Below are 24053 nucleotides of genomic sequence, written 5' to 3'. Positions count from 1 at the left end.
CTTCTAAATTTGTCTTCTTGCTATCCCTTACGTTCATTTCTTCTTGCAGTTAAATTTGTGCCTTTTGCTTTCTGACTTTGTTTCAACATCTTGTGCTATTCTTTCATGCTTGTTCTCAGGAGTTTGACCTGGTTTCCATTTTCTGTACATTTCCTTCTTGTGTTTCAGGTCATTGAAGACTGCATTGCTTAGCCAAGCTGATCTCTGACCATACTTCCTATCCTCCTACTGTGTGGGATTGTTTGTGTTTGTGCCCTAAACATCATTTCTTTAAGGAACTGCCAGCTCTACTGAATTCCTTCTGCTTTACCCATGTTTCCCATGAGAACTTACCTTCCAGTTCCCAGGGTTTATTGGAGTTTTCTTGTACAGAGTCCATTTGATTTGAATTGATCCTTCCTTTTATTCCTCATCTAAAAATAATATACACTATCACATTGCAGTTGCTTTCAACCAAATTACCTTTACCCTTATATTCCCAAACATCCTCCTTCTTGGTTGCTTACCAGGCAGCCTCTTGGCGGGCTGCTGTGGAAGCACTTGGCAGGCTCTTACAGCTGCTGTGGATCATAAGCAAGGAGTGGTTAAATGCTTCTCATTATACCCAGAGTCAGACATAGCACATTGCTTTTTTGTGAGCAATTGGAGATGCTCACCTAAACATTTGCAGGGAACCACTTGCATCTTTTAGCTGGGCATTCAATCAAAATAAAGATAAATACTACATATACAGAGTGTTTCAGATACTCTCCTGGGAAGGTATCTGTGTGGATGCAGAAATACTTTGCCTAGCCTTGAAGTTGAGGTAAGGAGAAGACAAAACCCTCTTCCCTATTTCCTTTGCAGATCTAGGCATAAAATTGAAGTAATGTGTCTCTTTGGACTGATCTTTCTCTGTCTGAGTCTTTGTTTTCTATTTACCATCACCCAGATAAGTGGGAAATCCCCACTGATGTTGTCTGATTGGTAAGTAAAATCAGATTGTTAGTAACTTTTCACATTATTCTGATTTTCATAGTGTAGTCAAATCTCCACAAAGATAGACTTGTCACAGAGTTGTTTCGGTTTGCTTTTTTTTTTTAAAATTTTTCATTTATATATGTAGAAATTGCCATCAAACTGAGGCATTATTTATCTTTTGAGATCACACCATGAGGAAGTGTATCTACAGAGGATTTTTTTGGCAGTCCGTTTTTCATTGCTATAACTCTCCTCAGCTAAGAACAGAAGAGTTTAATATACAGCTGAGAGTTGATGCTGCAAGGACTCTGGTGCCTGAAATGAAGAGACAGAGGCTTTCATTCACTTTTTGGCTTTGCTAAAGGTAACATGCATATTGACTTTTTTCATTTCAATACAGTTTGCAGCTGCATAGGATTTGTCAAATTTCAAGTGCTAGAGCAGAAATTTTCCATGCTAGATATCTGCCTCAGGATAACTTGTAAAAGCCTTCAACGAAAAACAGTTTATAGCTTTTTATGCAGGGTGTTTTGGAAACCATACTCTTTTTTCCTACCCTTATATAGTTCTGGTGACCTTCCCTCTAAGACGTTCAGGTTCTTTACAGACTTTGGAGAAAAAAGTTGAAAAATGAGGTTAAGGGGGTTCTTCCTGTATATTTTCAGTGAAACTTCTGCTGGACTGAGGGGACACAGGGAAGTAAATCACCGATTTTAAATAACAAGGCAAGCTTGAGCAAACTTTTTTGGGGGAAAGTGCTGGGGATCACTGGCAGAATAGATTCAAAGAATGAAATCAGCAGGAAGAAACAGCACATTTGATAAGCAGCATGAAAATTGATGTGGGAGGGCAAGGAAAATGTGTCAGTGTAGTTTGGAAGATACTAAAATAGATACAGAAGCTGAAGTGCGGAGCTGAGAGCAAGAAGCAGTGGGGCTGCGTGGGAGGCTTGGAAGAATAAGGAGAGAAGATCTGATGAGCTGGGCTCGGAAGTGTGGTTGGTGTGGGGGGCTGTGAGGCTGACTGAGGAGACTGAAGGAGGAGTTTGGCAGTGGGAGTCAGCAAAGAGCTGGCTTCTGCCTGAGGAGGATTGAACAGCAGAATCTGGGTGAGATCCGATGGGCATTTAGGAAGCTGGAAAACAGGATGTGCTGGGCAAGCTGACTGGGGACAGGGGATGGCTTTTGGAGGTGAGGATTTGCTGGAGACTGGGTTAAAATTTGCCTGAGGGGTGGAAGCAGCGACTGTAGAAGAAGGGGTCACACCTGGGGCAGAGTCTGAGGGAAAAACACTGGTGCCAATGCAAATATCTGTCCAGCGGGAGGGGAACTCAGTGTTGGAGACTTGCTGGGGAGTGGGGCGCAGTGAGGTGGATTTGGGGGTAGCTGGTGTGAAAGAATCGAGGCAGGCCTTGCTGATGGTGGGAGCAGGGGAAGCAGAGAAGCTGTGCTAGGGACTATTCCCCTCCAGTGCCAGGTATAGCATCCTGCATGCCCGAGTCTTGCCATTTTGTTGCTGTCAGCAGATAAGTCTGACAAACTTGGATCTTGTCATTATTGATGCTGGGTTTATTCAGAAATGGCAAACTGCTAGCACTACCAGTTATTCCGTTAGATTGAGTATCATAAGATTGGTCAAGGGAGCTAAATGATTCACTACCGACAATGATTTTTGTGCATGTTGTTATGATGCCACATGAATACATTTTTCACTAGTCTTTTGGAAGTTGTTTTTTAAAGAAACAAGATATTCTGCATAACTTGACACATTCAGTTCACAAGATGGATGGGCTCTTGAGATGCTCTAGGGCAGTGCAGTAGGGTCCCCAGTATCTACGTCAGATGAGGGAAACTGTGCAGTGAAACAGGCAAGAGGTTTTAGGATTAGAGTTTCGCTTCTTTGTCTGCCACAATAATTGCATGTGATGTGGGGTGCTCACCTGTTCAGAGACTCTCGTTGACTGTCCATTCCCCATTTTCTGGGTACTTGAGCAAGCTCTGGAAACCAGATTTGCAGATGTTTTGGGAAATCATACCTGTAACTAAATCAGCAAGACTGTTTTGAACTTAGAAGTGTACTGTAATGTTAAATATTCTGAAATGTCAGCTCTCTAGTTCCAATGCTGTGCTGCCAAAAGCCAGCAGGTAACTTCATCTTATGCTCTCTATGATTTAGCTCATGAACCACTTTAATCCTACTATTTCCTAACTTCTTAATATTTGATACTGCATGTGCCATAGTATCACATAAAAACATGTTTAGTAAACAGACTTTAAACATGACATTCCTGCTGAACAACTTGTCCTGCAATACAGATGAAACCAGAAAGTAATTGAATAGGCCTAGATTGATGCAGGAAGAGAGAACAATGCATACACCCAGTTTGACAGTTACTACCAGCATGTTTCAGATGAAGAGATCATTTCTGCAAAAGAGCAGGCACCAAAACAACAGTGTAAGGACTTGAACATGGTTCTTGTACTGGTTTCTTTGGAGGACTATAAAAAGAAAGATCTGGGGGGAATGAGCATAGAGATCTAGTTTTGGACAAAAGGGTATTGGATTCTGTAAATGAGGGTCAAAAGCTGAACTAGAGAGATAGAAGAAGCTGGAGGAGATGAGAGCAAAAAGGAAAACAGTTTAAGCAAAGACATTTTGTATGCACTGGAGTGTAAAAAGAGAAAGAGCATCATCAGTTGTGGCAGAGGTGTACTAGCTGAGGGAGTACAAAAAGGACATGACAAAGTGAACAGCAGCCAGGAGGTTGCCTTGGCGTCTGTGTGCCAAGCAATCAGGATGGTTAGAGACAGTTCTGGCTGTCCTATTTGGTGTGCAGTGGCAGGGATGAATGAAAGCAGTCTACACAGGGAGGTGAAAATAAGGATGGGACAGAGAAGGATCTAGGGTTGAGTCAAGGTGGGTAAACCTGAATGGCAAGGACAACATTGTTATTACCAACAGTATCTGAGAAGCAAAATATGAGGTAGAACTGTAAGACAGATGAAAAAGCTGGACATCTAGTTATCAATATAATGAGAAAAGCAGAAGGATTTTGTGAGGCTCTATCTCCCATGAAGCCATCAGGGAAGGACGTAATTCATTGCCACCATGTTCTAAGCTTTTTTCCATACTTCTCTTTCTCACTTTCTTCCTCCTTCCTAAGTTTCTTAGGCTCATCTAGACTCCCTAAAAGAAAGTGGTGACTATTGCTCTCCTATGACTGGTTTTGCAGTAGCGTTTGATGTGTGCATGAGATGTAGAATTAAGCATTTAGATAAGAAGGCTCCACAGCCCATTACTCGGCCACCAAGCAGAGGGCATGGACTTTGCTCTCATATTATCTGTCAGGCCCAAAGCACAACCAGAGCACTGACTGTCCCTGCCCAGTCAGTGCCCCCGTGGGGCCTCCCCCATGCTGCCCACAGCCCAGAGCCCCATGTCAGCCCCTGGGTCCATCAATCCCTGCCTCAGCAATGCTGCAGCAGGGCTAGTCTCCAGCTCCCCACAGCCCAGCCGAGCTGGGCCCACCCACAAGCCAATGTCACTCTGGCTCTGCCTGATGATCTGATCTCTTGGCTGAACCTGGCCACCATGTCCAGGTCTTCACCCTTCAGGGGTGGTAATGGATCCAGGCTGGTGAGGCCACTGCTGCACTGGCCGTGTGTTTAGTGCACTTGGCTCCCAGCTCCCCATCCTGAATGGAAGAATTGTCCTTCACTGCTCCCTGACAATACTGATGGGAAGTGGCCGTAATTACAAAATCAAACCCCATGGCTTTTCTGGTTACATCTACAGGGAGGAGAGCAGAGGCAAGGTTGATCACACAGTAAGGTTTAGGCTCCAGTGTGTGAGGGACCGCAGTGCATTTAATCTCACTCCTCTTTAAACATCTGTCACAATTTATTGCATAGTACTGCGTATTCCCTTCTATACTAATTTCCTTGAATTTGTTCTTCTCCATCTTTACTTCACTGAATTTTATTCTGCATCTTTTCCACTCCCATTCTCAACCTCTTTTTCCCACAGCACCATCTTTCTACTTCCCATGGTCCCAGCTCCACCACTTTTGCTCAGATTGCTGCTCCTTGCCTCTCTAGGAGTTTTTCTGTCAGACTTTGTGCAGCCTTTTCCCATATACCCATTTGTTTTTCTCTTCATTTTGGTTCTTTTCATCCCCAATTTGGCTCTTCCTTTTGCTTGCTCTTTTGTGGGCAGGTTAGTAACAGTTTTAGCACACTGGCAGTGTAACTGGTGTTGGCATTGCTGAAAAGAAGGATTCTAAGGAGTGATTTTAGGTGAAAAATGTAGTAGCTCTGTAGGTGCTTCAGAAACTTTTTCCAAGAAGTGGGGGGAACAGAGGAGAGAGCAGAAGCTATTTGCTTGTTAGCAGGGGCTAATGGTAGCAGAGGCGAGCAACATGACTGATTGGAAAGTAAAGCTGAGCTTTTAATACCGCATGAGAAATGACAGGTAAAAAAAAGCCTTGGAAGGCAAGACAGGGAGATGACATTGGATGAGAGAGAAAAGCAGAAACTAAAAGGCATAAGAAGGTGCTATAATGAGAATAACAAGCAGTTTAATGATGGCAATGAGGAAAGTAGCACTCAGCATTTACTGAGACCAGAAAGCAAGCTGATGCAGTAATGCAGAGCTGAGATGATCACTGTTGTGAAGCCTGGGACACTGCTGTCAGCCTCTTTCTCAGTCGTCTCCAGTCTAGCTCACATGTTGCCCCCATTCTGAGCTTGTACCCATTCTCACATAACACCTTTTAGCCATTGCTGCTGTAAGTGAGATGATGTCAGACCCTGGCTCTTGTCGGCAAAATGACCCAGATCAGATGGCTCCTCTAGCCTTCAGCTATCTGCAGCCTGTTACAGGTTCTAGTGCACTGGTGATTTTCCACTTCATGAAGCAGGCCAACCTGCCTACTGAGACTCCAGTTTTTGGGGTCTCCCTCACTCCTGCCCATCCATAGTGAGTGGTACAGGAACCAGGGGGATGCATATTTGGGTGAGCAAGGTGCAATTAATGCTGTTAGAACAGCACACTCAGAACTGATTCCAGCAAAGCTTGTTTTTCCTGTTCGTTTTTCAGTTATGGCTGTTCCTGGGGGTTTCTACACGTCATCCCCTCCTCACTTTCTATGTACCCAAATACATATCAGTATGCATGTATTTGCTGTTGTCTTTTTGAAGGGATTAACAGGGTTTAAGTACAGAACGGGGCTTAGCAACTGAGAATGTTATCTGTTTCTAGAGATTTTCCCCACCTTCCACTGAGCTGCCCTACTGGTACATTTTTATTTCTGGCTTCAAATGTATCAGGAACACAAATATGTATTGTTGTAATTCCATTCTTTTAATCTTGAGAGTCCCACTTATCATCAATTAGGGTGCAGAGGATCGCCCCATGCGCTCAGCTGTGACCCTGTGACCAAGGTCTGCCTTTGAGAAAAATTAGGTTGAGACATGCCTTTGTAAGTTTATCACAAGGAGACTTGAAATCCTTATCAACCTACTTAGTTTACTTGGAGCAAATAATATGCCAGGATAACTGATATTAATTTGTTTCGGAGCTACACGCATGTGTGTATATATATGCACACATGCATATAGTGGAGAAATATGTACACATACACACAGAGGACTGTGGGTACATGTATTTCCACCCTTGGGTAATATGTTTCATACATGAAGACTTAACATTATTTCACATTTCCAGGTATAGGACTTATAATTGTTTATAAAATTATCAAAATATTGGGGTTTTTCAGACTGTTTTTTTTTAATATTTCTTTAAAACACAGAGATTTTTCAATTGCAATGGTTCAGCAGTTCCAGAAGAAGGATTAGGGAATGCTATGTTATGAACTGTTGTTTTAGCAATTTGAGGACAGAATGATGTGCCAGCGATACCTGTTAAAAGCAATGCGGTCTCCTCCTTCAGTGCTAGAAATGAGCCTAAATGGCAGGAGGGAGAACTTAAATTTGAGTGTGATGTGCTAGGTCATGTACTTAGGTAACTTTATTATTGAATCATCTTTGGACTGCCTAAATATTTCCTAATTGAAAGAGGACTAGAGATTCTATTTCAGACCTTGTTTTGGTCAGGGAAAAAGGAACCCATTACAGAGCCAAAGTTGGTGGTTGGAGAAGCATGAGTGGTTGTGGTGTAGCTACATATGGTATGAACAGGTAAAGTCCAGACTGCTAACAGACATATGGAATGGTTGCAGAAGGTCTATTATCACAAAATAGAAATCAAATATGAGAAAAATGAACAAAGAGAAAGCATTTTAACAGAAAAAAACTATCAAAAAATTCAGGCATATGATAGTTTTCTGAGCACCCTGGAGAAGTACAATCACATCATTGAGGAAGAGAGTTTTACTGGTCAAAGGATCAAGTCTGACACACAGGAAATGCACAAGCAGGTGGCCAGCCACTCCTCCATACCCAGTATAGCCTATAGAAAAGGGGAATGGTGGAAGTAATTAAAAGCATTGAATTGTCATAAATCTCTTCAAGGAACAGAACATTTTATGATCAGCAAACAGAGAACAAAAATATAAACAATGTGATACACCTTTTTGAGGGGTTTTTATAAAGAGCATATATATTGGGAAGAAAAGAATCTTAACAATGCATTAGTACAGGGAGATGGTAGAATTACCAGTAATGCAAAGAAGGTTGGAATTCAATAAATTTTTCTCATTTTATGAGGGCTTCAGGCCTTTTTCTCATCTCATATGCATAAGATTGGCATTGCTTTCTCCAATAATCTGTTCCCCATTTCGTACCACTCTTGGCTTGGGCAATTGATCTGGTTGCTCGCTTACAGAAATGTTGTATTGTATTATAGTAATGGATCTGACCAAACTTGCTCACTATTTTTGTTTGGGCTTTGGTTTTTTTTAAGGTAATTGCCTTGATATAGTGGATTTAAACTGCATAAATCATTTGACTTGATACTGCAACATGTTTTGGCTAAGAAGCTAGAAAGCCATGAAATCAGCCAGACACGCATTCAAGGAATTAAACACTAGTTAACTGACAAGTTTCAAAAAAATTGCTTATCACCTTACAGAAATCCTTCTGAAAGGGTTCTGCAAGAAGGTTTCTATAAGAATCATTCCTCTTACTGCTGTTACAGGAAAAATCTCACCAGAACATCCAGACCACAGTCACATTCACTCCAGCAAGACTTGAACTGCTAGAACCAAGGTCCGTATACAGCAGGAAGCTCCAGTGAACTGATGGATGCCCCTTTTGACTCTCCTATCCACTCTGTCAAGGTTCTCCTGTTGGCTTGACCCCAGGTTTCCTGAGACAGAGTCTCTGACACAAGGTACTTAAGGCTAATTTATCAGTGGCACAGGACCAGGTTTCAACTTGACCTGGATGCCTCTGGACAGAGACCCTGAACAAAGAAATCCCTCACCAATCACCCTTACAATCTCAGTTCCCACCTCTCGTAACATTTGGTCCAATCGTGTTTTAGAGGATGGGGTCTTCTTGTTCTTCACCGAGTTCTTTCCTTGTCTCTAAGCAGGCCATTTCTTTTCTTATCTTCAAGGTTTGCTGCTGGTTATAATAAGCTTCCTTATTTTTTTGCTTGAACTAGTTAAGAGGCCTGGCTTTGTGTAGAAGTTCAACATAAATCCAATGTACGCAGATGAAAATTCACAGCTTGTGGCCTAAGGCTTCATAAATTCAGCTACTGATGCTAAGCAAGTTCTTGCAGATTTGAGAGGCTTATCTACAGTTCATTCTTACAGTCTAATGCTAAGCTTAGCTCTAAAAGGTTGGGTTGATTATATTTCAGACTAAAATGATTAATATTCTTGAACACTGCCTGGTCTACTGTTTCCTAATGTCCAAGGGAGTCATGAAATGATTGCTGAGGAAATCTGCAGAATCCAGTAAGACATGGAGAGTTGAAAATATTAAGCCATAGCTGCGTGTGATTGATCTATAATGATATTATCTGAAGAACAAGCAAAACCCAAAAGTGCAGTGGAAGGTTATTACCTAGAAGATTTTATGCTTCATTAGAAATAAAGAGAAAACAAACTAAAAAATCTACCAGACCTCCACAATTATGAGTAACAAGAACAAAACATATTAATGCCCTATATTTAGTTTTTAGTATTTTCTCCTTTATTTGGTTGCATGTGGTTCCAGAGAGACATTTGGATCTCTGACTCCTCCCTGTGTTACTTTTCACTAGAAGAAATTTCTGTCTTTTTTTGAGTCCTATGGTACTGTCTTTTCACCTTCCCCGTGGGATCCTATTCTGCTAACCTTTGTTTACAGCAGAACTAGACTATTTATTATGGAGTAGTTGTGTTAATAGATTCACCACACCTTGACTGTGGAATGCCTTATAGTTACCCAGTTACCTTAAATCACATTTAATTCAAGGTAGGATGAGGTAAAACACAAAGAGAAGTGTTAATTCATTACATCTGAAATACACAACACAATTACAAATATCTGGAAAAGACATGAGGGAAGAAATAGAAGAAAAAATTCACCTGATCTACTGTCATGAAATGTATCACAGAGGTGTTTTTTGATTTGGAGCTCCCCAACCCCCTTTCTTTTTTCCAGGTGATTTGTCCCTCTCCTGGAAAAATGGCTCTCCGATTTTTCTTTTTTCCTGTTTCTCAGGTTGCTCTTAGGTGATTTTCATTGTTGGAGACTTTGCATTACATAGAACTCCATAGTGGGATCTCCCATCAGAAAACGACTACAGAAGAAACCTTCAGACATCATCTTCAGGTACTTCTCTGAATTGTCATGTCAACCTCACTAGTTGATAGAAGGTTTTAGCTCTCACAGCCAATCTACACTTTGAATTTTTACTGAGGAGTCCAGGCAGTTTCCATTTGTTACCTTGGAGCTCATTCTATCCCTCCGGAACTCTCCTGAATTAAGGAATTCTTTTGCTTCCACAAATATGCACATTTTCTAGAAGAAGAGACTTATCTGTGTTTGACTATCTCATTAGCAGCTTCTTTCCCTCAAGGAGGTAAGTCTCTTCTATTTCCCTCTCTTGACTCCTTGACATGTTACAACATGAAATATGTCTTATGGCAGACTTTATGTTCTGTACCAGTAATTTAATTAAGAAATACATGCGATACAAGTATTTAAATAGAGTAAGTTAATCTAGTTCATTTTATGATTCCTGACACAGGTGTGATAACAATAACTACCCTGAGGTGACATCATTTCAGTTAAATGAAGTCCACCTTCTTTTACGTAACGTACTCTAACAAGGAGTCCCTCTATAGAATTATTTAGAATTAAATTTATTTTAATTTCTACACAGTGTGAAACTGTGTCTTCAAACCACTTCAGCAAAAGAATAAAAAGAGATCACTCAATTTTGGACCTCATGAGATCAATGAACAATTTGACCAACTTCAGCTGGCCTTGAAACCAACCTTTGATGCATTAGATGTCAGTAACCCGCACAGTGAGGGGAGAAATGACATGCAATGAAGAAAAGGTTAGAGGCCAAATTATCACTTAGTTTCCTTGTTTAAATATTTTGTGTAAGTTTCCTTATACCTTTTGAAGGCAAAGCAAATAGCAAAACATGGAGCGTCTTGCAGTGATGTGACTGATCGCTTCTCCAGAAGATCCAGGCAGTTCTTCTCCTGAAGCTGAAATGAGCAGGAGGAAGCTTGTGCTGGTGTTGTGGTGTTATAATTTTCATAAGAAAAACTCTTATTTACAGAATAACTTCTGCCCTGCTACTTGTACACCTTTGAAAATGATTTTTACCAAGCTGAAGTTTTTTGAAACCAAAGCAGTGGCTCATTTACTGTTGTGTAAACAGAGATCAGGTCACTGGTATTTCTGAAAGTTCCGCTCAGTTTGTAATAGCTTTTTTCTCATATTTTTACTTGTAGCATTTATAATGGTCTTGTGCAGCCAAGAAAACGCAAAAATATTTGCTAAATTCCATTGTGTCTATAAATATTGCATTCACTTATGTGATTATTTGAACAGTTTAACGTAAACACAAATGAATTGTTCATATATGTGACTGCGGATTTGTTCATAATGACGTTTAGAGGTCTGAAAGAGTGAACAGTTTTCCCTCTCCATTTCTCAGGTCATGCCTACACTGACAGAAATTTAATAATTAGTAATGCTTTTAACTATATTAGTTTGAAGGTATTCTGGTAAAGACATGATATAATACTCACTCATCAGCCTTGAAAGGAAGAAGCCTTATGTTCAAGTACATTTTCAGCAATTTAATTAGAGCTGCCTTTGCTGCTGTCTCACAGGAAACAAATTTCCATTATGGCATGGGCTGGGGCTGCCACAAGTAACTTTTGGAGTGATCCTGTTCTATCTTTGTCAAAACAAAGCAAAACAAATGGTTGAAGCTATATCCTCAGGAAATCTAGGCAAGGATGTTTTTATTGCCAGGTTCAGGGTGAAAAATCAAAAAGCTAAAAAACCAGTGTTGCTTGGCTTTTCTGATGGTGCAATCTTTACAGGACAGAAATAGAATGCCATGTATGTCACTAGTCATGATTTTGCACTTAATTTTGCTGCTTCAAATAAAAAGTGACGTAAAACACTGATGTAGAGCTTCCTATTGGGGGCAACAGAGTAGGATTGCACGGAGGACTTAGCTCTGTCTCCAGGAAGCACAAGGAAACAGAACAAGGAGAGGGAACACGTTGATTGTTGGACTGTATCAGCCTTCTCTTCTTTTGTCTGTGAACACAGACCATCTCCTTGATGCTGTTTCCTCTACTGCTAGAAGCTGCTGCCTGCCACAGTGAACCATTCTGGGGCTCTCGTGCTGCAGCAGGAATGGCAGCAAATGTATATACACTGCAGTGTCTTTGGGAGAGAGGAAATTAATCTGTGGTTAATAGTTAGGATTCTCTGCTGTAATATGGAAGAGTCTATCCTGCGCTGAATATTGATTTCTTTGTACAAAACTGAAAGCTTCAGCACAAGAGATGGGAAGAATCTCATTTTGAACATGTTATAGTCTTGCGGATAGGCCTGTTACAGGTTATAGAAAATTTAGTACTCCCAGACTCCAACAACTAAGGTTATTTAAGAAAAAAATACATCTTTGTGATCCTAAATAAGCTTATTGTTATACTGTGTGAAGGGATAGATGAGTTTGCTTGGCAGGAACACCAGATTTAAATGAGGAGATGAGAGGAATATTTGCTCATGCACATTTGATTGTTCTGAGAAGGGGGAATTCTGTAATACTTTGATATGGTCGTATTATTTGTCTGTTTGATTTAACAGTATAATTATGGTGAGTCTTTTTCATGGGAGAATTCTTACTTATTAGCAAGGCCTCTTTTTATAGGGCTTGAGAGGTTTCTCTGCTATAGTAAATTCTGAAAGAGACTACCATGTTACCTTTGTTGTCTCAGTCATAAAAAATCTAACTTGTAATATCTTTCCTTCTTGACAGAAAGGCAGGTTTCCACTTTAGAGATCACGTCATCCTCTTTCCCGTGAAAATACTATGAACCAGAAGGTGTTAGTTTTCCTTCTCCCAAATTTTATTTTTGGGATATTTCTTTTCGGATTTTTCTGTAAGAGACAAAAAAACCTCAGAGGTGAGTAAAAGATTTACCAACAGAAAGACTTAATATTTTCTAGACCCAGGGACACCTTTCTCAAAAGTGTTAGAAAGTAACAAAAGAGCCTAAGTCCTAAACAATGCTATGAAAATATCTGATGCCCTGTCACTGTGGTAGCTATCTTAGCAAAGTATGAGAGGAAGAGCTCTACAAAAAACAATTGACATTAGAAGTGTTAGAACACCCATCATGCTTAGAACAATGTTGCTAATATGTTGAAAGTTTTAATTTTAACAAGCTTCACTAAGCAAGATAGTTTATTGCATGTTTGCCATAGATGAGTCCAGTGACAATAACACAAATAATTGATTTTAGCATCTTCATTAATTTTTGTATGCAGGGATACAGATTGAGTGCTATGGTTGTAAGAAAAAAAAAAGATACTTATATAAATCTATTTTGCCATAGTAGGTTAAATTTATTCATTGGTTGCAGGTGCTTTTCCTGATCCCACTGAAGACTGGCTGGCAATTCAAAATGATCGCAAAAGCACACTGGCTTCTGTCTGCCTGAAGAACAATCTTCTTGAATCAAGAAGCAAATTGGATTCTCGTGTTGCAAAACAACTCTTTGTGGAGCACAAACATAAATTTATCTACTGTGAGGTGCCCAAGGTAGGCTGCTCCAACTGGAAGAGAACTATCTTTCTTCTGCAAGCAGACTTGAATGCCGAAGCTTCTGAAATTGAGCATGACCACATCCACCAAACCTCACTAATCAAAAAGGTGGCGACTTACCCTCCTGCCAAACAAAAGGAATTTCTGAACAATTACACCAAAGTAATGTTCACCAGGCATCCCTTGGAACGGCTAGTTTCAGCTTACAGAGACAAGCTTCTGCACTCTGAGCCATTCTACAGCATCACTGTTGCAAATGAGATTAGGGAAATGTTCAGGAAAAACAAAAATTCTTCTGAAAAAGTGAGTTTCCAGGAGTTTGTCAACTTCATTATATCAAAACCACCAAATACTCTTGACATTCACTGGAAACCAATGTTTCTGCTCTGTGATCCTTGCAACGTTCACTATGATATTCTGGGCAAGTATGAAACTCTTGGGTTAGATTCTGAGCATGTTCTGAAGGTCATTGGAGCACCAGAGAGCCTGCACTACCCCAGCTTGAAGAGGTATGGCTCAGAGAAACGAACTAATGGTGATATCACCTTGGAGTATCTCAGACAATTGAACTCAGAACAAATCAAGAAGATAAAAAAGTTGTATCAAATGGATTTTTTGTTGTTCAATTATACTATGAAATATGAGGATTATTTCTCACTGAATCACTAATGTAGGTTAAACAAAGAACAGTTCCTTTGTACAGAATGGTCTGAACTTGTCCTCACACATGCTTGATAGGTGGGTTGGTGACTGCTGCTGAGATTTTACTGGTGGTTAGAGGCACGGTTTATCACCCTAAGCATTCCTATAACAGATCGCTGCCATGATCTGTTGTATTGTATAGTATTTTATCTATATGAAATTATAGTCTTCCTGTTGATCGTTAATGGCATGTCTGTTTCATGAAGACTGTTTATAAATGATAGATTTTTGTCTGTTGTTAAAAGACGGGAAGGATAAAGTTGTTTTTCACAATGAATATTTTTAGAACACATTTTTTAATATAAATGATTTTAATTTTTTATTAGGATAAGACATACGAAGCAATAAATAATTTGCTTTAGAGTCAAACCGCTCTCTGTTTGCAAAAGCCTCAATCGTGAATCCTGTAGGAAAGGAGCAAATAACTTCAGACACTTGAAGGTACATTACACAAAATTTAATGCCTGATTACATACCCACCTGTCCCATTCCTCAGGCAGTATAGTTGGCAGCAATCTAGCCAGGGTTTCCCTTACATCTCTTAAAGAAATCTTCTGACGAGCAGGTCCAGTGTTCATGCTGACTTTGAAAACTCTTTTCACCACCTTTGTGAGCATTATGGTCTGATTTAAGAGTGAGGATATGAAAAGTGTATCTTTTTGAAGAGAAGCGGTTAGAAGTACCTTCTGAACCATACAGCTCGGGTGGCACAGGATCTAAAATCTCATTGCGACGGTGACTCATCTATTGTCAAAGAGCACTTACCACTCAGACTACTGACTGGACAGTCAACGTAGCTGGGACAATGTTTGGGTTTTCCCTATTCGTGCCTGCTGGAACTTGTGAGTTCTTGGGACTTACCTGAGCATTGCACTTAGGTGGAGCTGGGTAACCTCGGATAATACATTTGCTCTACCTGTTGCTTTCTCACCTCACGGGAGACTGACTGCAAATAAATTGTAGAGTTATGGTGAAGAGAGCAATGAAGCCTGTGGGAGAAGCAACTCAAACCATTATCCACTTCATATTCCTATGTGGTTTTGGTTTTAGATCACTGAGGGTTCTATAAATGCTATTATGTTAAGTATGAAACTTGCCCCATTTTTAAAAAAATTGCCTAGTCACATAGAAAATTAATTTGTGACCATATTAATTATAGCAAGTTTTAGAAACTTACTGTGAATATTGGCACCTCCTTTAGGTGTCAATCTCTCAGGAGCTAACTTGAAAAATCTCTCAAGAGCACTTGGCTTCTATCAGCTCTGTCTATAAATGTACAAAGGCTGGCAGGCTAGACTTGTATCCAAGGTTGGTTCACAGCTTCTCATTACATAGAAAAGGACAGGGACAAAATAACTTAATCACATTGCAGTCACCAATCTTTATAGTCATTGCTGCCAGCAGCATGGCCAAGGGAGGGGGAAAAGAGTGCTGGGAAAAATGGTTGTAATGAGAATTACGTGACGAGGGTTGTGAAGAGAGCTCCCAGTACAGGAATTGGGATGCAGGGTGGTCTGCCTCAGAGGAAAGATGCAGTAATATATTGGACATCAGCTGGAGACACTGATAATACCATGGTGACAGAAGGAGGCAGAAGAAGAAGCTCTGCATCTCTTCTTGATGGCAGATGGTACACAAGTCCTGGACTACCATTCAGTACATCTGGCATCTCTTGCGTGGCTGATTATTCCATAAATGGGTCAGCTTTGGCACAGCAAGAGATCCAAAGTGAGAAGACCAAGCAAGAACAGCAAATTTTTTTTTTTAAACATTTTTTTTTTAACTTTTTTTTTTTTTTGTGATCTTATGCCGATTGATTCATGGTTCTGGATCTTACCCTCACCAACATCATATTTGGTGTCCCTACAGTCCTACTATCCCCTGACAGTGGATTGCTCCTGTTGCACTGGCAACCTTGTAGTTCATGGATATATTTTTACTTTTAAACTGTGCCGAGGCAGAGGAAGCTGAAAATTACTGCCACCAAGGTTAAGGGTATGCAGACAGATGCAGTCTCTCTCTCCTGAATCAGAGCCATCTCCAGCTGTGTGCTTCTCCTGTTTTCTTTGCCAGACCATGCGAAGGAAGAGGGGAATAAGATTTGCTTCATAACTTGCTTGTGCATGATAGATCCCTCCAGAGCTATAAGGTTCAGCAAAGTTACTTTAATTTCCTGCCACCATCAGCCAGCCAAGAAAAACTCTGAAGAAATAATACTGACAGAGTTTGATAGGTGTCTCTGTTGTCAGCACTCTAGTATCAACATTCCCCTCCAGTTTATTGCTTTAGATATGAGTGGCTTTCTATTCTTATTTCCTCTCTCAAATAGGATCACATTTTCTTCCTACAGTGGTGACAGAAAATAGAAGGCTAATTCATTCATCACAAGCACTAATCACTAACAGAAGGCCATCTACTGATGCAAAAAAAAACTCTGTAACTATTCAGGATGGACTTTCAGATTTGACATTTGCCCATAGGAATCTGTAAGTAGCATATGGCCTGGAACCACTGGCTGCTGTAGTGCTGTTTAGCTGGTGTGGATCTCAACTAAAAAACTGCAGAGGACATGTGTATGCATGTGTGCACATATAACAACAATTTTAGGACGCTGTATCATACAAGAATGATGTAAGTTGTGCATTACCAGTGCTAACAAAATGTGAATAGTAGGTTGACACCTGTTGTAAAATAGAAAAAAGTGGACATTCTCTTATAAAGGATCTTGAAACATTTTCCTGCAGGTATCTTTTAATCCTCAACCCAATTGACTACATTTCCTTTTCTGTGAGCTTGAGAATACTCTCTAACAGCCTAACAGTGTTTTGTAGTTAATGAAAACAATGGAAACTTGCTAGGATGTTGTAAAAAGTTTTCACAGCTTACAAAGACTGGCATAGAAGTTTGGGCTGAGCTCAAAATATTCACCTACAGGAGAAATGGCAAGGTATTTGGTACCTGCATTGGGCTGGCTGTATTTTTCTAGTGATAGTTGTCAGGTGGCAACGCTTGCAGAAAAGTCTGGTCTATAATGTTTCCCAACGTGAGCACCTGCCCTTTGCCTGGAGCAGAGGGGGGCCTCTACCACCTTTTTTATTCCCCAGGTGGGGACCAAGGCTCATTCCACTGGACAGCATTGAAAATTTGCTGATAAAAGATCTTACTGTTATTTCATTCTTGATATTGCAATATAATAGAAATTGATGAAACCTCTGGACTTCATAACTGCAAGACACCTGCAAACTTTATGATGAAAATGATGACTGTGACTAACAATTATGTGCCTGTGGTATGACCATTGCTATGTTTCATTTCTAATTAATATAATAAACTTTAGTGAGTTACACATTATTCTATTTGTTCATCATTCTTAATAACACCTGTTTAAAAATAAAAACAAGACTCAGAGCTATTCCATAAAGTGATGGGCCACATGCTATCAGACAACAATAAATACAAAGCCATTTGGCTCTGCTTTGGTACATTAATATGAAGCTATTTCCCAGGACCTCTAAAGAATTGAAAAAATTACTAAATACTAATGAGTATTCCAGTTTGGAGAAAAGATGGATCTAGGTGGGGAAAAGAAGAGAAACAAAAAATCTTGCAAAGTCAAACTTGCAGCTTTCCTACAAATCTGTCTATCAGCAGTGAGGAAATAAGAGAGAATTTTCCCATTCTCCTGAATATCCATACACACATCCTTTCAGGACAAGTATCCATGAACCTGACATCATACTTTCTTTGTGAAAGTATAAGAGATCTGATAATTGATCAATGTGTGTCAGCACTGGAGACCACGTCACCAGTTTTTAACTTGAAGCAAATGTTTTTTCCACTTAAAAGCGATGATTCTTCCTTTAAGCAGTCCTAACTTTTCACACAAATTTGAATGTGTCTCTCAATAGGTAAACTGTGATTCATGGTTTCTTGTTCAGTGAACTTCCCAAAGAAGGGCAAGTGTAAACAGAATAAAAGTTGTCCCCAGAAGAAAAGCATGAACAGTGGAGCTAAGTGTTTGCTGCTCCACAGAAGTATCCTCTGACCAAGGGGAAGAAGAGGAAACACCACCTGTGCAAATCATTGCACATAAAACAAACTGCAGCCCTCATGGCTCACTGTCAGAAGGTGATTCTATTTCTGCATTCAGACTACCAGTAGTTGAAGAGCCTTTAGCTCAATGACCTCCAGTTTTCTTGGCTTGTCTGTCACAGAAGTAGAACAGGAAAAGGAAAAAGGAAAAAGAAACAGGAAAAGAAGAATACACTAAAGTTCCATGATTGTGGTGTAGGCCTAGCATAATTTCCCCCTGTCAAGGCACTTCTTATTTCCCTTCCTTCCAGAATTACATGCTGGGTCATGCTTTAGTAGAAAACAAGAACTCATCAAATTATATAACTTATATAAATTAACCTAAACAAAAAAAAATAATCAAAGCAGGCAGAAAATTTACTTGATTGAAGTGTCTGAAATTTCAGGAAGTCCTCTTGGAAGTCCTCTTTGACTGCATATCAAATGCACACAGGAGTGCAGTTACAATGCTGCTTCTAGCTAGTAAGAATTATTTTTAAATAAAAAGCTCAAGTGACCATAAATCTCAGTCAGTATTCTAAGACTTAAAGTGCAATGAATCAGCAGATCACAAATGAATGATATGGCACAGAATCATGTCTGTGAAAAGGAACCAGCTCAACACTGCTTCAGGACTATCCTTGTACACCTCACCTTCGCTCACAACTACTATACAACCTTCTGTATACCTCCAGGATCCTTCTATCTCAAAAAGTCCTATCATCCTAGTCTGTAGAGACATTGTTAGAGAGATTGTACATAATTTGTGGTCTTCCACCAAAGGTACAATGGTTGAGCCATTACTGGGGCTCAGAGCAGAACTTAGCATGGGTACTCAAAGCTAGGCAGGCGTGCTCTAGTTTATATTTCTGTCATTTAGCAGAAGTATGGAGAAAGCTTTTTTTTAACTACAGATGTATGATTGATATGCTGATTCCCACTTCATTTAATTACATTGTTCCCCCTTTTTTCCCAGATCTCTTCTTCAGCGTTCACCTGAACTGCATTTATGGACTCCTGCTGAGTTCCCACAGTTGGGGGCCACCAAGCAGGTGCTGCAGATGCTGACTTACTCAGGCACAGGTTGTTGCCAGGTGCGTGTTGCTGGATGTATTGCAACTATTGTAAGAAGTTTTGCATGAGAAAGCTGTTCAAGCACTTGCTCCGTGAGTGAGTTATTACTACAAGGTGAGATGTGACAGCACTGTAAGGAAAAGATCTACTTAAAAGGGGCCCATAAGTTGGACACACTCAACACTCTGCACTAACAACTAACATCTTTAAGGAGGAAGTGCCTACATTGACTATAATGATCTTGTGGTGTCTGAAAGGTAAAAATATATAAGCAAATCCATACATCAATGAGTATTCCCTGCTCTCTTCCTCAGGATAAAGCATAGCCAGTGTGTGTCTCTATCTGAAAACAAGGAAGGGATGTAAACTTCGGTTAATAGTACTATTTTACAGGTCTGTACTGCTCTGCTTCACATTCCTGTCTAACTATGGAGGCTTCCATGGGAAATTCCGTGGGTGGGTGACACATGAAAAGCATGGCAACACTTTTTGATACAGGTACGCATTAGTAAACTGATTTGGATGCCTACACAGCATTACAGCAACTTGTCAAAGGAGTGAACATGACCTATGCTACAGCTATATATGTGGAGTGCTTTCCACATTTGAATTAAGATGAAAGAAGACTCTAGATCAAAATTTTCACTTCTAGGCCTAATGCTCTAATCTGAAAAGAAAACTATTGTTTGGTTGATGTGGCTGTTGAGTTTTGGGAAAATCAGTCTTTTATCTGTGGGACAGATGTGTCCTATGCTCACTGACCAGCAAGAATTTTTCAAGGGCTGCAAACTTAGACTTGTCCAGCCTAGAGATTTCAAGTGGTCATAGGCTGAAGAGAAAACAGATCTTGGAAAGTACCACAGCAGTAATTCAAGAACCTATGAGAATATATTCATGAAATGCTTGGCTCCAACATCAGAAATAAGAGATTAAGAAGAACTGTGCTTTTGATCTCTAGTGCCTACCTACTAAGTATAACAAAGGTATTTCCCTTTCCTTGAGAAATGAAGAGGTAGTAGAAGTCTCCACAACACCTTCCACCTGGAAGAGGAGAACTGGGAAATCCAAGTTGAATCCTCATACTGAAGTGTGCAAGAAACTTTGGGACACCACTGAGGAACAAAAATGAAGTGTTTGGAACAAGAAGCCTGGGGACTGCAGTCCAACACTGCTGTACTTTGAAGGGGGGCTGATCACAATAAGCATCAATTCATGAAAGACCCGTCTCTTAAATTCTGCTCTGTAACTAAGCTTATATTCATCTGACCTACCCCTGTTAAAAGGCCTGGGATGCCAGATACACTGTACTCCACCTTTTCTAGGAAAGTTTTTGGTGGAATTCCTGCAGGTATTGAAATTAGCACGCAGTGCTTTTCCACTGAAATGTGTAATTGATAATTCCTTTGCAAAAAAGTCGCCTACACATCTTAGAAAATGAACCTGAAGGGGTCTTCAAGAGATTGTCTGTTCCAGGTCTTGTTACCTGTCATTTGCTGGCTCATGGCACCATAGCCATAGTTCCCTGCTAAACTTCCTGTTTTTAACTCAGGACTCTGCCCACAGTGCAGCTGTTGCCTGCAATTGGCCAACAGTGCTCTTCATCAAACAGCTTAGCAAGTAATCTTTTTCAGGCTTTGCGCACTGTTTATGTTTTGCAGAACTTTTGTTCATCTTCGGTGCTCTTCTCTGAATTCTCTCCAGGTCCAGGTAATCTCCACTTAAGCATGACGCCCAAAGCTGGGTGCAATCCTGCGACTTTACAAGGGCTGCATAGATTCGAAGCATGAGCTCAAGTGTATTACCTATTAAATTCCCATTTGAATTATGAATTCAATGTCACCCTTGTACTAGTGCATCACCTCTTGTTTTCTTAAGATTGAACCACGATACTGCATCCAAACATCCCAGGACTCAAGATGTGGTCCAAGCTTTTGAACCTGGAGCTGTTCAGACTCTCCAGGATCAGACAGCCAGACTTTTGGACGTTTCTTTCTTTTTTTTTTTTTTTTTTCTCTTGGCAGCTAACACCCTTGTAAATTAGACAGATTTAATTGCCATATGTCTTTGAAGCCAATCATTCATCCAAGTTCATATGGGGCCACCTGGTGGTGAAGTGCGAGCTAAGGAAGAGAAGAGAAGACTACCCGAAGAAAGGTAGTCCTTGATAATTGCCGTGTTTCAATTCTTTGACCTGAAGTCTTGCATCTCAAGACTCTCATGACTATTCTTCTTCTCCCTCTGCTTCTCTCCTTCTCTCCCTTTGATTATTTCCTCTCTTTCCAAGAGACTCCTAGAGTGCCTCGAAGACAATTTCTTAACTAAAGTAACAGACACCCTGAACTGAGGGAAAGCAATAGTGGACCTTACAGCCACCAATGCAAGTGAGCTCATCAGTGATGTCAAGATCAGAGGCAGCCTGGGCTGCAGTGATCATGCATTGGTGGAGTTCAAGGCCCTGAGGGATATGGGACGGGTGAGGAGTATAGTCAGGACCCTAAATTTCAGGAAAGTAAAATACCAGCTCTTCAAGGAGTGAGTCAGTAGGAACCCCTGGGATATGGTCCTCAGGGACAAGGGCAGAACAGAGCTGGAAAATATTTAAGGATGCTTTAAATAAAGCACAAGAGTGCTCAGTCCCCAAAATGTAGGAAATCATGTAGGGAAGGGAAGAGACCGGTGTGGTTGAGTCGAGACTTGCTGGTCAAACTGAAGAGCAAGAGGGAACTGCACAGGCAGAGCAAACGGGGACAGGGAACCTGGTAAGAGTACAGAGACTCTGCCTGGTTGTGAAGGGATGGGGTCAGGAAGGCCAATGCACAGCTGGAGCTCAGCTTGGCAAGGGAAGCAAAGACTGACAAGAAGGGCTTCTACCATAAAAGGAAGGTTAAAGAAAGCGTACCGCCACTGGTGGATGAAAACAGTGACCTCATATCAACAAACAAGGAGAAAGCTGAGGTACTCAACAACTATTTTGCCTCAGTCTTCATTGACAGCTGTTATCGTGCCCCATCCTGGGTCAATCGACAACAAGAAGGGGACCAAAGGGGTACAGCCCCTCCTACTGTAGCGATGTAATCCTTTGCAATCTGCTTTCTTGGAAAGATAAAGAGAGATGGAAACCAAAACTAATGATTTGCAATCCCAGTTTTATTACTGAAGAAAACTCTGTGCCTTCAGCAACAGTGGAAACACCAAAGACAGGTGCCAGATGTTAGCTCAGCACATGGATATGACAGCATTAACTTTTGCAGCAGGATCCTGCATAGTTTCTTTATGTACAGATTTTAAGAAACACATCGGAACAATAGTGTAGGAAATATGAGAATTTATCCACTAGGTTGAAGAAGATGATAAAGAAATTTACTTTCTGATCTGAGGAAAAAAAAAAGTGAAAAAGACAGATCCAGGGCCCTAGGGAAAGGAGATCTTCTTATGGTCCCCATCATCAATTTACTCCCATGGAAATTGGAAGTTTATATTTCTTTAATGTAAAAGTCAGAGATTCCATTCACTCTACCGCTACTGCCCATTTTACTTTCAAAATAATATGAAAAATAAGATAATTAAAACTACATGGACATTACCACAGACAAAACTTGGAAGAACTGGACCTGAAGCATATTTTTACATATTATTTTATTTACTTTTATACTGTTTTACTCTTGCAACATTTAATGCTATAGGCTGTCCATTGAGACTGATTACACAGCATCAATGGTTATCATAGAATCATAGAATTATAGCATAGTTTGGGTTGGAAGGGACCTCAAAGATCATTTAGTTCCAACCCCCGTGCGATGGGCACGTCCCACTAGATCAGGCTGCCCAAAGCCTGATCCAACCTGGCCTTTAAATCTTATCAGGCACCGTGTAGAGGCATTACTGTGAACGATAGTTTTGAGGACTTCTTGATGACGACAGAATACAGGTTCTCTGTTTTGAAGACAGAACCACTAATGCAAGTCAGTACAAACACTAAGCTTTGTTTTGGCTTTAACCATTGTTTCGGCACCGATATCCTTACAGTGAGCTGCACTACCAAAGCGAGTTGTCCATAGCTTGGACGGAAGCACAAAAGTTGGCTCAGCCAGAGAGAGGGGGACCGCGTGGCCGTGAGCTGTCCGCGGTACTGAAACGCGGCCCCGCGCTTTGCCCCGTCAGCCTGGGGGCGAGGCCACGGGCAACTCGCGTGGAGAGATGCGACCCTAAGGCACAGTCACAGAATCACAGAATCACCAGGTTGGAAAAGACCTCTTGGATCATCGAGTCCAATCGTTCCTATCTGCCACTAAACCATGTCCCTGAGCACGTGGTCTACCTGTCTTTTAAATACCTCCAGGGATGGGGACTCAACCACCTCCCTGGGCAGCCTCTGCCAGTGCCCGATGACCCTTTCTATGAAAAATCTTTTCCTGATGTCCAGTTCTGAACTTCCCCTGGGGTATCTTGAGGCCATTCCCCCTTGTCCTATCACCTGTCACTTAGGAGAAGTGGCCAGCACTCTCCTCTCTACAACCTCCTTTCAGGTAGTTGTAGAGAGCAATAAGGTCTCCCCTCAGCCTCCTCTTCTCCAGGCTAAGCAACCCCAGCTCTCTCAGCCGCTCCTTGTAAGACTTGTTCTCCAGCCCCTTCCCCAGTTTTGTTGCTTTTCTCTGGACACGTGCCAGAGCCTCAACATCCTTCTCGTGGTGAGGGGCCCAGAACTGAACACAATATTCGAGGTGCTGTCTCACCAGCACCAAGTATAGTGCAGAATAACCTCCCTGGACTTGCTGGTCACACCATTTCTGATACAAGACAAGATGCCATTGGCTTCCTTGGCCACCTGGGCACACTGCTGGCTTATGTTCAGAACGCTGTCAACCAAGACCCCCAGGTCCTTCTCCTCTGGGCAGCTTTGTAGCCACTCTTCCCCTAGCCTGTAGCATTGCATAGGGTTGTTGTGCCCCAAGTGCAGGACACAGCATTTGGCCTTGCTTAAG

General features: G+C 41.0%; 1 protein-coding gene across 15 annotated transcripts; it reads left to right on the top strand.

The window, feature by feature from the left end:
- The first annotated feature begins 666 nt into the window (after nt 1–666).
- Nucleotides 667–17199, top strand: LOC104067276 (carbohydrate sulfotransferase 9). Of its 15 annotated transcripts, none has more exons than XM_054069142.1 (5): nt 667–805; nt 8116–8186; nt 9576–9746; nt 12436–12583; nt 13043–17199. In XM_054069142.1, the coding sequence occupies exons 4-5, from the start codon at nt 12490–12492 to the stop codon at nt 13891–13893; spliced, it is 945 nt and encodes a 314-aa protein (XP_053925117.1). In that variant the 5' UTR covers nt 667–805; nt 8116–8186; nt 9576–9746; nt 12436–12489; the 3' UTR covers nt 13894–17199. The 15 variants fall into 15 exon arrangements, with proteins under 15 accessions (XP_053925117.1, XP_053925108.1, XP_053925118.1 ...); XM_054069133.1 differs by having other exon boundaries at nt 8116–8310; nt 9636–9746; XM_054069134.1 differs by lacking the exon at nt 667–805 and adding an exon at nt 1238–1324 and having other exon boundaries at nt 8116–8310; nt 9636–9746.
- The last annotated feature ends 6854 nt before the right edge of the window (nt 17200–24053 follow it).

Source organism: Cuculus canorus, chromosome 5, assembly GCF_017976375.1.
Source record: "Cuculus canorus isolate bCucCan1 chromosome 5, bCucCan1.pri, whole genome shotgun sequence".
NCBI lineage: Eukaryota > Metazoa > Chordata > Aves > Cuculiformes > Cuculidae > Cuculus > Cuculus canorus.
This window is presented reverse-complemented; position numbering and strand designations above follow the sequence as displayed.

Excerpts from the sequence above, each read along its gene's own strand:
- LOC104067276 (XM_054069142.1), top strand. The coding sequence starts at position 12,490 with ATGAACCAGAAGGTGTTAGTTTTCCTTCTCCCAAATTTTATTTTTGGG. Across the intron at positions 12,584-13,042 it reads GAGACAAAAAAACCTCAGAG|GTGCTTTTCCTGATCCCACT; the intron begins GTGAGTAAAAGA and ends CATTGGTTGCAG.